This window comes from Pteronotus mesoamericanus, unplaced genomic scaffold (genome assembly GCF_021234165.1).
Source record: "Pteronotus mesoamericanus isolate MK-2021 breed Mesoamerican mustached bat unplaced genomic scaffold, CSHL_Meso_final scaffold_54, whole genome shotgun sequence".
Classification (NCBI taxonomy): domain Eukaryota; kingdom Metazoa; phylum Chordata; class Mammalia; order Chiroptera; family Mormoopidae; genus Pteronotus; species Pteronotus mesoamericanus.
In genome coordinates this window covers 5520708-5538598 of record NW_026555321.1, presented here as the reverse complement: position 1 = coordinate 5538598, position 17891 = coordinate 5520708, and the positions used below count along the sequence as shown (strand labels likewise).

Genomic DNA, 17891 nt, shown 5'->3' with positions numbered 1-17891 from the left:
TATTTCTTTGTCTCCTCAATTTGGCAAACTCCCTGTGTTTGTTTCTATGTATTAGGTAGAGCTGCTTTGACTCTCTGGCTTAGCACACCTGTTAAGTTGTACGGAATAGAGCCTTAGGTGTTCGCCAGGGCTGGGCAACCGGCTTCACTGCTTTCTGGCTCTGTGTGGGGGGAGAGGTCAGAGAGGGGACAATGCTACTGCCTGGCTTTTGGAGGTTTGCCTGGCATGTGCTCCATTTCCAGTCACTTCATCCACTTCCCATATGTGACTGGTGTCCTTCTAGCTATTACCCTCATGGTGAATGCCAGAGTGGGTGGGTTTGAGTCATTCTAAGTCCATACGGGCCCTTTAAAGGCACTCTCCTGAGAAACTGATAGTTTCTTCTGCCGCCTCAAGCCTCAATGACTTTTACAGCCAGGAGTTATGAGGCTTTATTTTTCCCAGCACTGGAACCCTGGGCAATGTGGTCTGGCCTGGGCCTGGGCCCACTCTCTCCCCAGGTGCTCTCCTGGCTTTTATCCACCACACATGAGTATGGGACCATGTGTTCTGCTGCTGCTGTGGCCCCTCCGTGCTACACCACATCTCCCCTCTCCACCCTGATACCATGTCTCCACTCCGACACCACGTTTCCATCCCTTCTACCCATCTGGACGAATCCTACCCTCTAAACCCTTGGTTGTCGGCCCTCCATATAGTTTGATTTTCTGGCAGTTCTGGGTGTTGTTCTCAGGTTAGTTGTAATTCTTTTTGTGGTTGCATGAGGAGGCGAAGCATGTCTACCTATGCCTCCATCTTGCCCAGAAGTCCTTTTGGCCATTTTGGATAATGCTGGTGTGAACATGTATGTACCAGTTTTTGAGTGGACATATGGGTTAGATGGACTTTTGGTGTTCTGAACCCTCTGACAAAGTCACAAACATTGCGTATATGTACTTTTCAGGTATGAATGTGCAGACTGTTCATCAGGCTGATAAAATCAGTCAAGAGCCCCTGCCTGGATAATTAGCCCAAGCTTCTCACTGGCCTCTGAGGCCTTGTTCAGTGCTGCCTGCCTTTCTGCCTTTTCATATTGGCGTTCAGGTCAGACCAACCTGGGGCTCAGGGAGTTGTTCCATTACCTACTTCTGTATCTCATACTAGATACCCAGTTCTCTGAGCCTCTATCTGCTCATCTGCAAACTGGAGATAATGATACAACATCCTACCACATGTGCCACTCTTGATGATTATGGAGATAGTGTCTCTAAAGTGCTCAGGAGAGCCTGGCTCTGTAACTCTTGCTCTGACATCTTTATGACCTGGCCAAGGTGAACCCCCTCTGACCTCCAAAATGTCCCCTGCTTTTCCATTTCTGTACCTTTGCTTCTATTATTCTCCCACATGAAATTCCTTCCCTGACAAAACTCCCTCTGATTCTGATGAAGGGCCTTCCATCCTTCAGGTCTGTTTCAAGCTCTATCTGAACCACCCAGCCCTTCTGATAATCCCTGTAACAGACATGTTCTCCTTCTGCTTTGCATTTCTGGAAAGTTCTTTCTCTTAAGGCACTAAATTGATGCCACTCGGTGAACAATGATTCAATGATTTGTGTTTGGGTCTTCTCATTTGCCTTGGCCCTATAATCTAAGCCCCAGCAAAGCCCCTGAGCACTCCCAATTGCTTTCTTCCCAGGGTTCAGCAGCACAGGCATTGGTGCACCTGTCTGCTGGAAAGCATTCACAGAGCACCCAGGCCCAGGAGGAAGGCAGTATGGTGAGTAAGCTGGACACTTAAAAAGTGCCCATGATGAAGCTTATGACCCAGTGGCTGAAACCAAGGTGTCAACCTAAGTGTGATGGAGCATCATGGTGCTGAGTCCAGGTGGAGCACAGAGGGGCTCGAAGGAGGGCAGGGCCAGTCTTTTCCTGGACTAAGGGTCTGGGAAGGTTTCCTAGAGGAGTCAATGTCATTCTTGACAGATGAATATGTGATGGCTAGTTGGGCAGAGCGAGAGAATGAAAAAGGATGAACAAGGGGAATAAAAGATATAGTGGCACACCAAGACGGAGAAGAGGAAAAGGGAGGAGGGGAGCAAAAGAGGGATCAAAGGAATAAGAACAGCGTGCTAGCTGGAGCAGGAACATCCAGGGAGGGCTTTACTTTGTTTTTAGGTTGCAGACCCAGGTATCACTTCTTGGCTGCAACACAGGACTTGGCAGAGAAAGGCTGACACACGTGAAGGAGGAAGAAGAGAACAGGGTCTTGGCCTGGAGGAAGAAGGTGGGGAGGGGATTCAGAGCTTACACTTCCTCCTAGAGGCCACTGGGCAGGAAGTGAGGGTGTAGAGGTAGAGAGATAAGTCTGACAGGAAGCTGAGGGAACAAAGGAGTAACACCTGAGAGCAGTCAAAGGGTGAGTCCTCAGTGGAGGAGGTGGAAGAATAAACTGGCCTAAGGAGGGTGGTGAAGGTTAGGCGGCCCCTGAGGAAGGGGGAAGAGCCAGACCAGGGGCTACTGGGCAAGGTGGGGGCCTCCAGAGGATGGAGACAGTGAGAGGATTGCGGCCCTGATGAATGTGTTGGAGACTCCCCCAGCAGTCCCCAGCAACTGGTGAACCAGCAAAGACCAATAGCAGACCCACTAAAAATGGAGGATGAGCAAGCAGACAGAAGAGAAGGGCAAGGGGGCCAGGGATTGATGGCTCTTAAAAAAGGGGCAGTGGTGATGTCTGGGCTGGACAGGGAGGAGCTACAGCCTTAACGGTGGAGAGTTTCAGGTCATCAGTAAGATCCAAGAGTAGGCCTGGGACGCCTAAGAGTTTGGGGGATAGAAACACGTGGCCAGAAAGGGGATATCAGACCTTAAAATTCTAGAAGTATGCTCACCAAAATATACCATATGCTGGGTCATAACACAAGTCGCAATAATTTTAAGAAGGCTGTGGAACCATCACCACAATTTCATTCTGGAACATTTCCATTACTCCCAAAAGAAATCCTATACCCATGCAGTTGCTCTCCATCCGCACCATGAGCCCTTGCAACCATTTACCTACTTTCTGTCTCTACTGATTTGCCTTTTCTGAACCTTTCATATAAGTAAATCATATAATATGTGGTCTTATAAGTCTGGCTTCTTTTTCGTAGCATAATGCTTTTCAGTTTTATGCATGTTGTAGCATGTATCAGTAGTCTGTTCCTTTTTACTGCAGAATGCTATTCCATTGTATGAAATACATTATTTATCCATTCATTAGTTGACAGACATTTGTATTACTTCCAGTTTTTGGTTATCAGGAATATTGCTGCTATGAATATTCACATTTAGGTCTTTGGGTTCCCACTTCTCTACATCCTTGCCAACATTTGTTACTGTCTATCTTTTATTATTATAGCCATTCTAGTGGGTGAGAAGTGCTAACTCATTGTGGTTTTGATTTGTACTTTCCTAATGATTAATGATGTAGATTGTTAATCATCTTTTCATGTAATTATCAATCATTTGCATAGTTTCTTTGGTGAACTGTCTATTCGAGTCTTTTGCTCATTTTTTTCTTTGGGTTCTTTGTCTTCCTATTATTGAGTTATGAGAATTCTTTATATATTCTAGATAAAAGTCTTTGTTAAATATATGATTTGAATATAATTTCTCCCAATCTGTCACTTGGATTTTTATTTTCTTAATGATTTCTTTTGAAGGGAAAATATTTTTAATTTTAATGAAGCTTGATTTACTAATTTTCCCCTTTAAGGATCATGCTTTAGGTGTCAAAACTAAGAAGTGTTTGTCTAACCCAAGGTTATACAGATTTTTCTCCTTCTTCCAGAATTTTACAGAGGAATTAAATTAAAATTAATAAAAATAAGATATGCTAAAAAAAAACCCCACAAATATACAAAAATTAAACAACACATTTCTAAATAATCTATGGGTCAAAGAAGAGATAATAAGGGAAATTATAAAGTACTCAAATAAAATGATAATGACAATATATTTCCATAATCATTTAAAAGCAAAAAGTATAAAAGGGCATTTATTAAACACAATCCACATGCATGTTTTGCCCTTCTCTCTTCCAGCTACTAACATTTTTTTCTTTTTCTTTTTTAGAGTCAAACTTTTCAAAAGAACATTTATATTCAAGTAGCCATACTTATGGTCACGTGTTCGTCGCCTTACCCTACATTCCTCCAGGGCATGCAGTCTGGCTTGCTTCACTCCGCTGGCATAGCACCTACTGAGGGTCCGAGGGACCTCCTTGTTGCTGAACCCAGCAGAAGCGCTTCTGTCTTTATTTCACTTGTCCTCTTAGAAAGCATAAATGCCTGCTCTTCTCCTACTTCTTCCGTCTCTCCTCCTCACTCTGTCATGTTTCTGTCTCTCCAAAACCAGCCTTAGGTCCTCTTTTCTTTTTCTGCATCCTCTCTCTTCAGAGGACCTCATCCATCCCATATCTTCAACGACCACCCATATGCAAATGAGCATGTATGTGTATTTCCAGCCCAGAGCCCTCCTCTGAATTCCGAGTCCATCGATCCAACAGGCCTCCTCCAGTGTCTTCCCAGGGCTGTCCTCCCAAGGTTCTCAAACTCAGTGTGTCCAAATCCAAACCCATGACCTCACTGTCCCAGCCCAAGTCTTCTGAAATTTCTTCTTTCAGTAGATGGTACAGCTGCAAGTGCAGCTGCAAGTCTGGAACTTAAGAGTCATCTGGGATATGTCTTTTTCTTTAAACTCTCATATCCAGTCCATCATTTCATCTTATTGATTTAACAGCAAACATCTCCCAATTAGCTGATGTCCACTCCATCTTGACTACCGCCATCCCAGACTCTCAAGGAGACTATGATCCAACCTCCTAGGAAGTTTCCCTGAATTCACACATATCCTCACTCAGCCCGATCTGCAGACGGAGGTCGGAGACGCTGTGACATCACAATCATGCCATGTCACTCTCTTTCAATGGCTCTCAACATAAAGACAAAACTGTAATGTGATATAATTGGCCTATTCCAACCTAGTCTCTACCCACTTTCTCACCTCTCCTCTGAACTATACTCCCTTTTCTCTGTGTTGCACACATTTGAATCCTTCCTCATATTTACCACATTCCCCTCTAAGCACTTGGCCTTTGCACCTTTATCTGCTCTGCTTGGAAAATGTTTTCCTCCCCTTTCTGCCATGTTAATTCTTACTTATCCTTCATATCTTTCAAGCACCGCTTCCCCAGGTAAGGCTTTCCTGATCTCCCTGACAAGGTCAAATGTCCCAGTGATTATCAGCTCCCAATATCTCTTCTTAGTACCCATTGCAGCTACAGTTTTACCACTTCATTTGGGTGGTTACATGATTTGGTCCTGCTCCACACCTAGACTGTAAGTTCCATGAGGACAAGGACCATATGTAGTTTTATATACAGGGTGCGGCACAAGGAAGTTTACAGTTTTTGTATGGGAAATAATACAATAATAATAAATAATAATACAAAAATAAGCTCTGTGTTTTGCGTACTCACAACTGTAAACCTACTTTTTGAATTATATCCTTAGTGCTCAGCACAAAGTTTGACACACAGTAGCCACTGAAAATAACTCTCTTGAATGAATAACTGAGTGATGGTAAGGTTATCTACGATGAAAATAGGACTTGCAGTGGAGAAAATGACAGTGAAGCAAGATATACTAAGGTCTGCAAAGAATAAAGAAGAGTGGCCAAAAAAGAGTTGAGGATCATACAGACAAAGATGGATGCCGCCCGGGCCCAGGGCCACATGAAGGAGGGCGTGTTATGGGCGTGTTACGGGAGGCACGGACAAAAGTAAAATGGGCTCTCCTGGAAAGTCACCCTTTTGCTTGGGCCAGATTTTCTTCAGAATAATGAGGAAGTGCCCCTCATAATCAACATCCAAAGAGGCAATGAGTTTTCTTAGAGGAAGCAGAAAAGTCATCACTCCCAAAAGGAAGTTGCCAGTCAATGAAAACGGGGTAGATGGTGCCACCTCCAGGCTGGCCGGGCCGCCGAATCCCTGAAGACCTGCCATGACCCCACTCCCGAGGAAGGGCTGAGCTCACACAGAAAATCCTCTGTTTCCGAAACTGCCGCGTGGCATCTAGTGAGCAGCTCTTTTTGGTTTTCTCTCAAACACTAAACACCAGACGTTCGACGCTTGAATTCAAACACTTTCTATGAAAACATGTACCTTGGTCCATCCAGGAAACTGGATAAAGGTGTCCTGGGGCAGGTCTGGGATTCCACTGGGAATGGAGAAGTTTCCCACATAGAAGGCCGGGACCGTGTAGTTAGATGCGCCAAGGGGGCCAGCTTTATCATGGCGGCTTCCGTGGTCACTGCCATGCCAGCCCCCCAGGTGGCACACTGCACTCTCGGTGTCCAGCGGGAAGATCATCCAGTCCGTGAGGATAGTGGAGTTGAGGGTCAGGTTAGAAATCAGGCCCTGCCAAGGAGAAGCAAGGTGGTGAGCTGGGGCGGGGAGGGAGAGGCTTTGGGCGTCTCTGCGTTCCATCCCTGGACTCCTGGGAAAAGCAAACTGGGATATGAAACACCAGCAGTAAACGAGACTCAAACAGTGTGTACATCCAATCGACACAGACGTGGCTTAGGAAGAGTCACATCTCCCTGGGAAGAGGTGCATTTCCCAAACCACAGGTTTCTCTCTCCTCTGCAGGCCAGGGTGTCCCCACAGAAGGCCCAGAGTTCTGCCTCTGCAAAAAGGGGATTGAACCACTACAGCTTTTCACCCCAAAGCCTTCTCTGCAGTGTCTGATTCAGAGCCATTGCTAGAATGGAGGAAAAGATGGAATCTGAGGAACGCAAAACAACATTCAACTCCCTGTAGACGGAGGGAAGGGCGGACTCTGTCCCTGACATGCATCCGGAGCAAGCCAGTCTTGACCTGAAGCCCCTCGGCAGCACTCACAAGGATGATCCTGCCTGAGCCCCCGGCCTGCTGTAAGGGCTAAATGCGATGATATACGTGAGAATATTTTGATACAGTAGCCCGCCTTATCCATGCGCCATTTGTTCCAAGGCCCCCAGTGGATGCTTGAAACTGCGAGTAAGACCAATATATACCATGTTTTTCCCTATGCCCACGCGCACATACCTTTTCACTTAAAGGAAGCACTTTATGGCTTCTCTTTGGCGTATCCGAATTGTCCGCCTCAATACTTTTGTGCTCTGAGGCCACTATTCGGTAAAATGAGGTTTACTTGAACACAAGCACTGCGATGCCGTGACTGTGGATCTGACAGCACCGAGTAACTGACGAGCTGCGGGGTATACAGCGTGGAGATGCCGGACCAAGGGATGGTTCCCCTTCCAGGCGGCATGGAGCAGGACGGCATGAGGTTCCAACACACTACTCAGAATGGCACGCAATCTAAAACTGGAATTGTTTCTGGAGTTTTCCATTTAATATTTTTGGGCCATGGTTGACTGCGGTTAACTGAAATTTTGGGATGTGAAACGCTGGATAAGGGGGCTACTGAATCCATAAAGGCTCATAAAGAGCAGTGATGTTGGTGGTGAAGCTCAGACGTGTATTCTGAAGTTGCTCTATTTGTCCGGCAAGGGCCAGAGGCAGGTATCCACGCCACCGGCCACCACTCTGGCTCACCCTGCTCACGGTTTGGCTCATCTGACTTCCCCTTCTTGGCCTTTTACATGGGAGAACCCTGCCCCCCCGCCCCGATTCCTAGTGAGAGCCCAAGTTTGTCTCAGGACATCTCTCACTACCAAGCCTCAATTGCCCCTTGAGTAATTCAATAAACATTAACCAGGCAGCTGGGTGCCAGGCCCTCTGCTGGGTACTGGGGACCCAGGGATTACATAAGCATCCTTGTCATTCCATGGTGAGAGGCAGGCAGGAAGGCCGCTAATGATCGCCTGTAACAGAGACATTTCTACTTAGGGAATGGCCCCAGCGCGCCCATTCCCTGAGGATGGAACTGCTTCCCCTTTGAGCTGCCACGCAGAGGATCAGGAAATAGCCCAGACACCTGTCCTGCCCTAGACCCAGTGGTGCCGTCATTCCCTCGGTGCAGCCTCCTGTCATCTAGCAGATGGCGAGGTAGCCGAGGACTGTCTCAACACCTTGGCATTTCCCCGAAGCACCTCAAGGAGCAGCTCGTACAGAGTATGAGGTTAACAAATCTTTGTTGAGTAATGCTCCAAAAATACGTTTAAGTGAAATGTATTTGGACTAGACTCCCGGCACAGAGTAGCTGGCCAAGGCAGAGGCGGTGCACCAAGGCTTTGGACGGTGAGAGTTTGTCACGGATTGTGCATACCCAGAAAATAGAGCAGACCCAGAGCTAGGCTGGTTTGGTTGACAAGGGGGTGCCTTTTGAGAGCTAGGTGGGTTTTATAAGCAAAAGCAGAGCACAGTGGGGTGGTTTCCTTCTTCTCTTTCTTTCTGCGGGATGATTGAACTCAAACACAAGGGAAGAGTTCTGTCTGCAAAGCTCAACTTTCTCATAAGCTGCAGAGGAAGTAAGGTCTTCAAAATAACCCAACTTTTAGGTTGCAAAACAAATCAGGGTAGGTTCACTCATCAAATTAGACAACATATGTGTGCTTTTAAGAACTGCTTCTATGATAACAGGGCTACAGGAGAAAAATATGTATGGGTGAGCATTTTAAAACAGATTTACAAAAATTTCTTCCGATGGCTTAGGCACAGTGCTGCCAGCCTTTGAACCTCACTGCTAACAGCGACGCTGGTCCTACCTTATAATCATTGATAAAATGGCCATAGTTCACGCGTCCCATGTTCTCCACCAGCAGGTCCAGAGTGGCTCCGGCTTTCCCTGTTATGTTCAGAGTGATCACATTGCTTCGGTCGAGGATGCCCTGGGGGACCTGTGGGTTCAATGTCAAATGACAATTACCTAAGGTGAGCAGGTCAGCAGCGAGGCAGTTCCCTCAGTTAATTCAGCACTCATTTTCCCTCCCTCAAAGTGTCACCAGACTTGGGAGGAAATGCTTTGATGGCCTGTTAGTCCCAGTCATTGGCTTTCTAAACAGGAAAGTCACCAGACATGGCTCTCAGCAAGGAAAGGTCTAGATTGGTTTCCTCTGCTCTGGAAGGTTTTGCTTCTTGTCTATTTTTTAAAATTGGTTTTGGAGAGAGAGAAAGGGAGGGAGAGAAATATCGATTTGTTGTTCCGTTTATTTATGCTCTCATTGGCTGCTCCGTGTATGTGCCCTGACTGGGGATAGAACTCGCAACCGCGGTGTATCAGGACAGCACTCTGACCAACTGATCTACCCGGCCAAGGCTGCTTTGTGTCTGTTTTTAATAGGAAGGAAATGGGGGCAAAAAATTCCAGGGGAGGATTCCTATCACAGGAACCTCTTTGTGTTCTCACAGCATAAAAGGCAGCCATAAAAAAAAAAAAAAAAAAAAAAAAAGCTTCTTAACAAAATGGTGAGCAGAGATAAAGCATATAAATGAGATAAAAATCAGAGTTAGGTGAAGTGTCCCCACCTCAAAATACCTGATATAATGCGTTAACCCCAAAAATTATATAATATAATAGAATGAATGAAAACAACAGGTATTTCAGCAGCAACATATTCCTAATTTTTTAAAGGATGAAATTTAAAAAAATGTTACTGACCATAGTTCCCTAACACAGTTCCTAAATGGAAATCCAAGAAACAATTGCCATCAGTATACACATAATGTCTAAGGAGCTGATGACAATAGAATGGGATTGTTTTAAATTAAAATTTTCTGAACAACTTTTCTTAATTAAATCTCCTCATGTGTTCTTTCCCATGAATATTTCAGTGGGAGGAATATAGCTTTCCTTTGTTATGAAACAAAGTTCTTTGTGGATGTTAGCTACAACTACCATGAATGACCCTTCAGAATATAACATTTCTTAAATGAATCACCACTTTGGCCTGTACAAAAGGGACCCTTTCCTCAAGGAGCAAAGAAGACAGGGGTGACATGCGGCAGTCAGTCACAAAGGATGGCCTGGGACTGGGGAGGCCAGAAAGGTTGCTGAGAAGGTGCGACCTTCAGCACGGCCCTCCAGGTGAGGATGGGGAAGGGGCTGATTCGGGCAGATGGAGCCACAGGAGAAGGGGCACAGCCTGAGGCTGAAAGCGGGGCCAAGGTCTCGAGAGTATGCTACCAAGTGCAGACCACACATGCCCCTGCTGGGGCAGACTTACACAGCTCAGGGCCAAGTCTTACCCCATCCACAGAGACGTAGGCCCGGTCGTGGACGCCACTGAAGGGTGAGGAGAGGGGCGTGGGGTTGCTGCAGTCCTCAGGAAGTGTGGTTCGGTACAGCACAAACCCAAAATACTGGTCAGAGAAGGATGAAAGAAGAATTTGTCATTTTTGCTATTCATCTTAAGAGAGCTCATTTGCCCTCCATCTGCATGAAAGGGACATTTCTAAAGCTGTCACAAATAAAAGTCTTCGGGAAAACCTCTGGAGAAATTTCAGTTGGAAAGAATGAAACCGGCTTCAATTTTTAGATCATGGAATAACTACCAAAGTAGCAAACTTCAAGGAACCCTGAAGAGAGGTTTATTAAACCTCCTTTCCCATGTGAGCAAAGAGGATTCTGGAACATGTTCAGTGATTTGCCCTGAATCACTGAGGAGGATCCTATCACATATATTTATTACCTCAAAAACAAAACAAAACAAAACAAAGAAACAAACAAACAAAAAAGACATACAACAACAAAGCCAAGAAGGTCTGGTGAAACATTTTCCAGGTTCTTGGGCTAACTCTGCTCTAACATACAAAACAACAGTCAATCAGAAACTGTTTAAAGTGGAGGAGTAGGGGAAATGGAGACAGCGAGAGACAGGGGTTTAACCTGCTGCCAAGTCAGAAAATACTTTCAGGTGCTGGTATCCCTGCTCTGAAGGGAGGCCCCCAACAGCCAGCCTCAGCAGCAAGGCCTTGCTGAGTGGCCTTTCTGCTCTGGACTTTCGCCACGGTGAGCTGGGCCACATCCAGAGTCAGTGAAAAGAATCCAAATCACAATCCTTCAGGGACCAGAGAAAAAGCTCCTCACTTCTAGGGCCAGGAAAGCAAGGCAGTGCACCTGAGGTAAGTGGAAAGGGGATTTGCAGAGGCCAGAAACAAATGTTAACCCGTGTGTCCCTGCGCTGCAGGACAGGGCTGACGGGGGCCACCACCAGACATTCAGGCCCGGGATGCCTCTCCCCCAGACCCCGAAGTCTTCATTCATCTCTTGCTTTTTTTTTTACTTTTGAAAGTAAGCAGAATGGTACATCTGAACTCAGAGGCTGAGGAAAACTTGGTGAAAGGCCCCCCTGAGGGGAGCGGAAGCTGTGATGCTCCCTGCAAAGGTGTAGCTCAGGCCTCTGAAGTTGGGGGGTGGGGGATGTCCCAGGGCTGCACCCCACTCCCTGCAGCTGGGCCCTCCATGGGTTTCATTCGAAATAAACATTTTGTGGGCTTGCTCTAGACCCGAAACAGCCGGGGCTCAGGGAGCCTCACCAAAGCCAAGAGCACTGCCTTGGTCAAAGATCAGACAGCAGAAGGAGCCTGAGAAAGAGCAAAGACTGTAGATGTCTATACGAGGACCTGGAATTCACTTTCCAGGCTCCAGCTGCGCTAGCGCCCTGTCTTCTCTAACGTGCTGCATGGCCCCACCAGCTGGGAAGGCACGTTCTAGCACACAGATGAAGATATGCACATACAGCCGGTGCATGCTCAGATTCGACAGAAGACTCAACCCAGTGTTAATGAAAAAGGTCAGGTAGGGCAGCCTGATTATTCATTTTATTTACTGCATACCAGATTAGTTGGCATAAAACATTCCTGTAAAATTTTACACGTGTAAAAATAGTCCCTTGTAAAACGTTCTCATAAAACTAGTAAAATGTTACGGGTGTAAGAATAGTGACTGGAGGCAAAACGCACCACAGTAAGAGTAGGTGTGCTATTATTCTACCACCTTGTTGTTCAGACACCTTTCCAGAAGGCAATCTCTACAGAAAGTAGGACCCATTCAAAAAACAGGGCTGAGATCTCACCTGAGTGATCAAACCTAACGTGGTAACAGAGGGACAAGCTGACCTCGTGAGTACGCTGAGGACACATCACCCTCTGTCATGTTTGTGCCAAAAATGTTTTTGTCACTGAACCTAGTAAGTGAGTGGCAGTCTACCAACAACTGGTCTGAACTCTTCAGAAATGTTCATCTCATGAGAGAGAGAGAAAAAAAAAGACTTAGGAACAGTTTCAGACGAAAGCAGATTAAAGAGACATAACTAAATGTAATGCAGGATCACAGATTGGAAACTGGATGGAAAAAGTTAAGCTATAATAGGACATTATTGGAATAACTGGGATACCTGACTATGGAATGTATATTAGATCATTCGATTGCATTAATGTCAAATTTCTTAGTGTGAACATTATACTGTGGTCATGTAGGATACTGTCCCTCTCAAAAGATACATGCTCTAATATCTAGGGGTGAAGTATCATGATGGTGGCAACTAACTCAAATGGAAGAGAAAACAAACCAGCGGCCGATGACACACACACAGAAAGACAGAGCAAGTGAAGCAACTGTTACCTCCGAGAGTCTAGGTGGAAGTTACATGGGTGTTGGGTGTACTGTTCTTGCAACTCTCAGATTTGAAATTTTCCAAAATAAAAAGTTGGAAAAGCTCTTAAATTAATGACGGGGCAGCGCCTGGAGATTAAACACGTACCCACACAGCACTCAATGTGCTTGTTTTCTGTTCTCTTCCAAAGCAGGAGAAAGAATCTCTAAGAACCTAATGTAGTAAACACATAGTCCTTAAACCTTTGAGCTAACTAAGGACAAATCATAAAATTGTTGTTTTTGGGATAAAAATAGCGGTTTTCCACTGGTACTTAGTAATAAAGGTTAATTAGATCATAAATGCACTCAATTTATAGCTTGTACACAATTATGTTGAAAACAGGTTGAGCTGTAACTTATCTGAGTGAGAATAAGAAGAAAAGGGGGAAATACAGAAAAAAATCAGCCTAATGTGCAATACTTAAAGCTAAAAAGAGCCTGGAAAAATCCACTGTTAGATTACTTGGGGTCTGGTTCATCTGTTCACTATTTTGGCCCCTGTGCTAAGAAATGACATTGCAAGGTGGGACAGAAAGCGCATTTTTACAAGTGGAAAAAAAGCATTACCTGCGAAGGCCTACCTGTTTAACCTGGATAAATGTCAAGGGGTAAACGCTTTTAATAGGCCCGTTGGGACACAGAATGTTCAGTGACTCCTCCACTGTCTTTAACTGAAAAGAAACAAAAGCAGCATTCACTCATTCACTGTGCACCTCTCCCTGGTCATCAGAGTCGAAAATGTCGTTTGCAAATTATCAAAGTGATTAGTGGATTTGACCAACCCCCTAAATAAACCTAAATGGTTCAGATTCCACTCCACAGGCTCCCCAGTCACCTTCAATCATCTCTAGCAGGTCCCTAACGTTTGATGAAAAGTACCTGATGGGAGTCTGAAAAAGACTTTCAAACATACCTATTTGCAAATACAGCCTCCTATAGAGAAAGACTCTTAAAATAAATGAAACGCGAGGCTCAGAGGCGGCCTCCTTTGAAGCCTTGCCCAACGCCCTGCAGTGAAGTACCCGAGACTGCGCTCTCCGAATTTTCTGTGACTTGTCTTCCACACCTGTATCATCTACCAGCTGTTCCGCTTTGCCAGGCTGCCAGCTCCATGAGGGCTGGGTCTGTGCTGTGCTCACCCCCCGCGCCCAGTACATAGTGGCCAGTCAACAAACACCCATATTCAGTCCAAACAATTGTGTATCCTGGCAACTCAGGATGCTTATTCTGGTGCAATAACACCAATGGTAACAGCCACCCAACACTGGGTGGCTAGCAATCTCCAGGGGAGACAGCTTTACACACAAACCTCATTGAATCCTCCCGAGTACCCAGTGAGGAAGGCATGACTGTCCCCAGGTTAGGGGCTCGGGGAAGCTCACTTGGGCAATGGCAGAGCCAGGATTTGCAGTGAGGTTTGGCTCCAAACCCAGGACTTTCCATAACAACGATACCAGTTAGGAATTTCATAAGCACTTTCTTGCTGATGTGCAGCACTGAAGATAAAGATCTTAAGCACAATTTTATCAGTTCAGCTACTCACATGGACGTCTTCCCACTTGGACAAACACAACTCATGGTAAAAGGTTTTATCCTGTGTGACTAAGTTCTATATAAATTTAATGGAGTCATAGGCTGATTTGCTCTATTAAATTGCAAGTATTTAGTTAACTACAAACCTTTTCTGCTCACACAATTTTCTTTCACGGTAAACAGAATGTGCTTTTGATACCAGGCTAAATTTGTTTTAGCAATGTTGTATTAAACGTTTGCAGTTATTTTCTGTGGTATAAAAATAAAATCCTCATTGCTCTAAACCCAACAAACCAACTTTTCCTTAAGTAGCAATAGCAGTGAAGAAGCAGGAGGTGCTCCCTCTACAAGTGTGATTAAAGTTTGATTAATCTAAAGAAAGATGCCTATCAGGCAGAACCACCACTACGTTCTTTGTAAAATGTAACACACGCATCTGACGCTAGGTGGAAAAAGTTACAAGAACTCAACCAACCATAATATCAAAGGGCTTCATGAATGGAAAAATCTTACCATCGTGTTTGGCATTTTGCTTAAAGATAAAAACTTATGATGCTATTTTAGAATATCAAGATTCGTAAGAAATATGCAACTGTTCATGTTGTTTTTTTCTTTTCTTATGAGTTAATACATGTAGGAGTTAGGGATTATAAAAGGGGAAAACCTGAAAAACGAGATGGTCAAAACAAAGTGACTTTGGCTTACGTCACTCCTAACTATAAAATGCAACCTCTCTTCTTTTTCTCTTCTCCTAGAATAAAGTGTCTTTAACTTATTTATGATTGATGTCTAGCTTTCCCCCCTGATGTTTCATTTACCATGTGGACTACAGACTACAAAAAATTAGCCATGGTTTTGAGATGGGAGTGTGTAATTTATGGCAAATACCTATCTAAATACCTCTGGCTTTTGAGAACCTCCTAAAATAAAGGTGAATTATTAAAAAAAAAAAAAAAAAAAAAAAAAAAAGGACCTCACCAGCTGTAACAAGGTGGCATTTTGTTCCCACAAAGGTTCCTGGGATTGCTTTGGATAACTGATATTTGAACCAAAATGACTTGAATGATCTAGAACACCTCCCTACTCCTCATGCCCCATTTGCTCACCTTGTCAACATGCATACACCTTCTCTCACCTCCCGTGCCCCCAGGTTCCCAGAAACATCATCTTCCCCATCAGTGTCACAGAAAACAAACTCACAGAAAAATAACGAGCCGATGCCCCAGCGAAACACTTTCGCTCCCAACAGTTAAATTCCATTTCCTCACTCTCAATGTTTCTGTTATTTTTTTCTTACCTTTTTCAGAGCAACTTTTCCATAAGCAAACTTGGGTGTGGACGGAGGGATAGGACCTTCTGGTACTTTTTCAAACTATAAACCAGAGTGAAAAAGGACAGAGAAGAAAAACAGCTGTTAAACCCTCGGAAATATACCTGTACAGTTGATCTTTCAAAAGGACGGTCGGCAACTGAAACTACAGTGCCAATGATATTTTAGAAAGGCAAAGGAACAGAACACTTCTTTCCAAGACAGGACTTGGTTAAGTTTTTACTTATAAGCGTGTGTCTGTGTATGTTTGTGTTTTACGCTCCTGGAATCATTCACATAATTACAGAACAAAGACTTCAAAATGGGGAGCAAAAACAAGTGGAGAGAATGAGGCTGATGGAAGACTGGAGTGGGGGAAGACAAGGAAAAAGGTTCAGAATCTGCAGGGAGGTAGCCTAGAGAAGGGAAAATATTATCTGTATATGAAATCTTATTGGTAGCTTAAAGTTTTGTATCAATGTTAAAATTGTCATGGTTATGTAAGAGCATATTTGTACCTATTCTTATGAAACACACACTCAGTATTTAGGGGTAAAAGGTCACGAGATATGCAACCCATCAACGGTTTAGAAAACACAAGGGGGAGGCGAGGGGTAAGTGAAGCAGCAAATAGAGTGAAATGTTGACATGGGTGAATCTGGGTAAGGAATATACAAGTGTTCTTTGTACAATATTTATTCTTGAAACTTTTATGTCAGTTGAAATTATTTTTAAACAAAAAGTTTAAAAATAAAGTAAAAATAAGCCCTATTAAATATGTGTATTCACACTCATATTAGCATCAGAAGAAATGAGTGGAAGTCCTAGGTCTTAGAAAAGTCTACATCAACCTGGCATCTCCAAGTAGATCACAGTATGATCCTTTGCTTCCTCCCTTTCTTTCCTTCCTCCTTCTTCCCTCCCTTCTTTCCTTTTTAAAAGTAATTTTAAAAAAGAAGAGGATAAAAGACTGGTATAAGGAAAAGCAATAGTCTTCTGACTCAGTATTTTCTTAGCTGTATTCTTCTGAGGAAACCACTTAAAAATCATTCAGTGATACCTATTTTTGTTTCTTTGGGTCTCTAAATAATATACATATCTGCTATTTCTTGTTTGATCCATTTAAAATATTATCATTGATTTCTTCACTACATGAGATTTTAGCTCAGCCATCTTATTCTGGATATCTCCCTTTCTTGCCAACATGGTTATATCACCATTTTCAGTTTCTCTACTGGTTAGCTTTGCAGATTTAAATAACATCCTATACTTTTACTTCTAAGTTCCCAGTTAAGATTATCCCTTGTGTCTACACTTTCTTAAGCCAAGGCTCTTTGTGTCCATCTCTGAACTCTCCTCCCTACTCCGGCTTCCAAACCATCAGCTATGCTTTCACATTATTAAGGTTAAAACAGTTTGCCCTATAGCCATAAGTCCTCCCTTCATCTGTATATTGACTCAAAATTCAAAATCAACGAATAGTAATCACATTATTAGAATTATATAAATATTATTCTCTGCACAGCCAAGTGGTGTATGGTATGGCTGTCTTATTCAGCCTTTTGTGTTTTTTCCTCCCTTGAGGTTTCTAATTGCCTTTCTTTCTTTTCCTGTCTGCCTTTAGGGTAACATCTCCTTGGGTTGTTTCAAATTTCCAAAGATGGTATCAAGTTTCACTAAACACCCCTTTCTCCCTAGAAAACTTCCCAGCAGAACCCTCAGTCTTCTTGCTTCTGTTTCTAGGATCTCATAACTACATCATTTCACTGGAGTATCTCAAGTAACTTCCTAAGAACTAGTTCATGGAAGGTAAATTTCCTGAATCTTTAAATGTCTGAAAACATCATATTTTGTTGATAATTTGAATGGGCACAGAATTCTATGTTGAAAATCATCTTCCCTTAAAATGTTAAAGGTACCAGTCTGTGTCCTTTATCAGCCAGTGTGGCTCATGCCAAGCTCATTCCTGTTCTTCTAAAGGTAACTGGCTTTTTCTGTCTAGAAGTTTATAGAAGCTTTATTCTCTGTGTTTTAAAATTCCCCGAGGATGTGTTTGGATATAGCATATGTTTTTCACATTCATTATGCTGGCAAGTCAAATATTCTTTTCTGTTTTGGAAAAAAAATCCATATTGTTTGTTTGATATTTTCTTTTTCTCCATTTTCCCCTTTCTTATAAATTAGACATCCTATATTGTTCCTCTATCTCTCTCATCTTTTTTCTTCAATTTCCATCGTTGTCTTCTGGTTCTAATCTCTAGCAGATTTCCAATAACTCTTTCTTGTTCTCTAATGGCTCCTTTTCCAAAGCATCCCATTCTTATTTTATGGATGCAACATCTTCTCAAAGCTCTCTAAAGAATATAAATGTGAGAGGGTTTGCTTTGTGTTGTTGAAGCTCTTTCCTGTCTCCTGCTTTCTCTGTTGCCT

At 43.7% G+C, this 17891-nt stretch overlaps 1 protein-coding gene across 1 annotated transcript in view; it reads right to left on the bottom strand.

The window, feature by feature from the left end:
- GLB1 (galactosidase beta 1) overlaps nt 1-17891 on the bottom strand; it is an 82437-nt gene that overhangs the window by 14643 nt on the left and 49903 nt on the right. Inside the window, exons 11-15 of the mRNA XM_054595363.1 lie at nt 15450-15524; nt 13201-13290; nt 10210-10323; nt 8730-8861; nt 6181-6435 (exon numbers count right to left, since the gene is read on the bottom strand). Coding sequence (XP_054451338.1) covers nt 6181-6435; nt 8730-8861; nt 10210-10323; nt 13201-13290; nt 15450-15524 — 666 coding nt within the window. The remainder of the gene's footprint in view (nt 1-6180; nt 6436-8729; nt 8862-10209; nt 10324-13200; nt 13291-15449; nt 15525-17891) is intronic.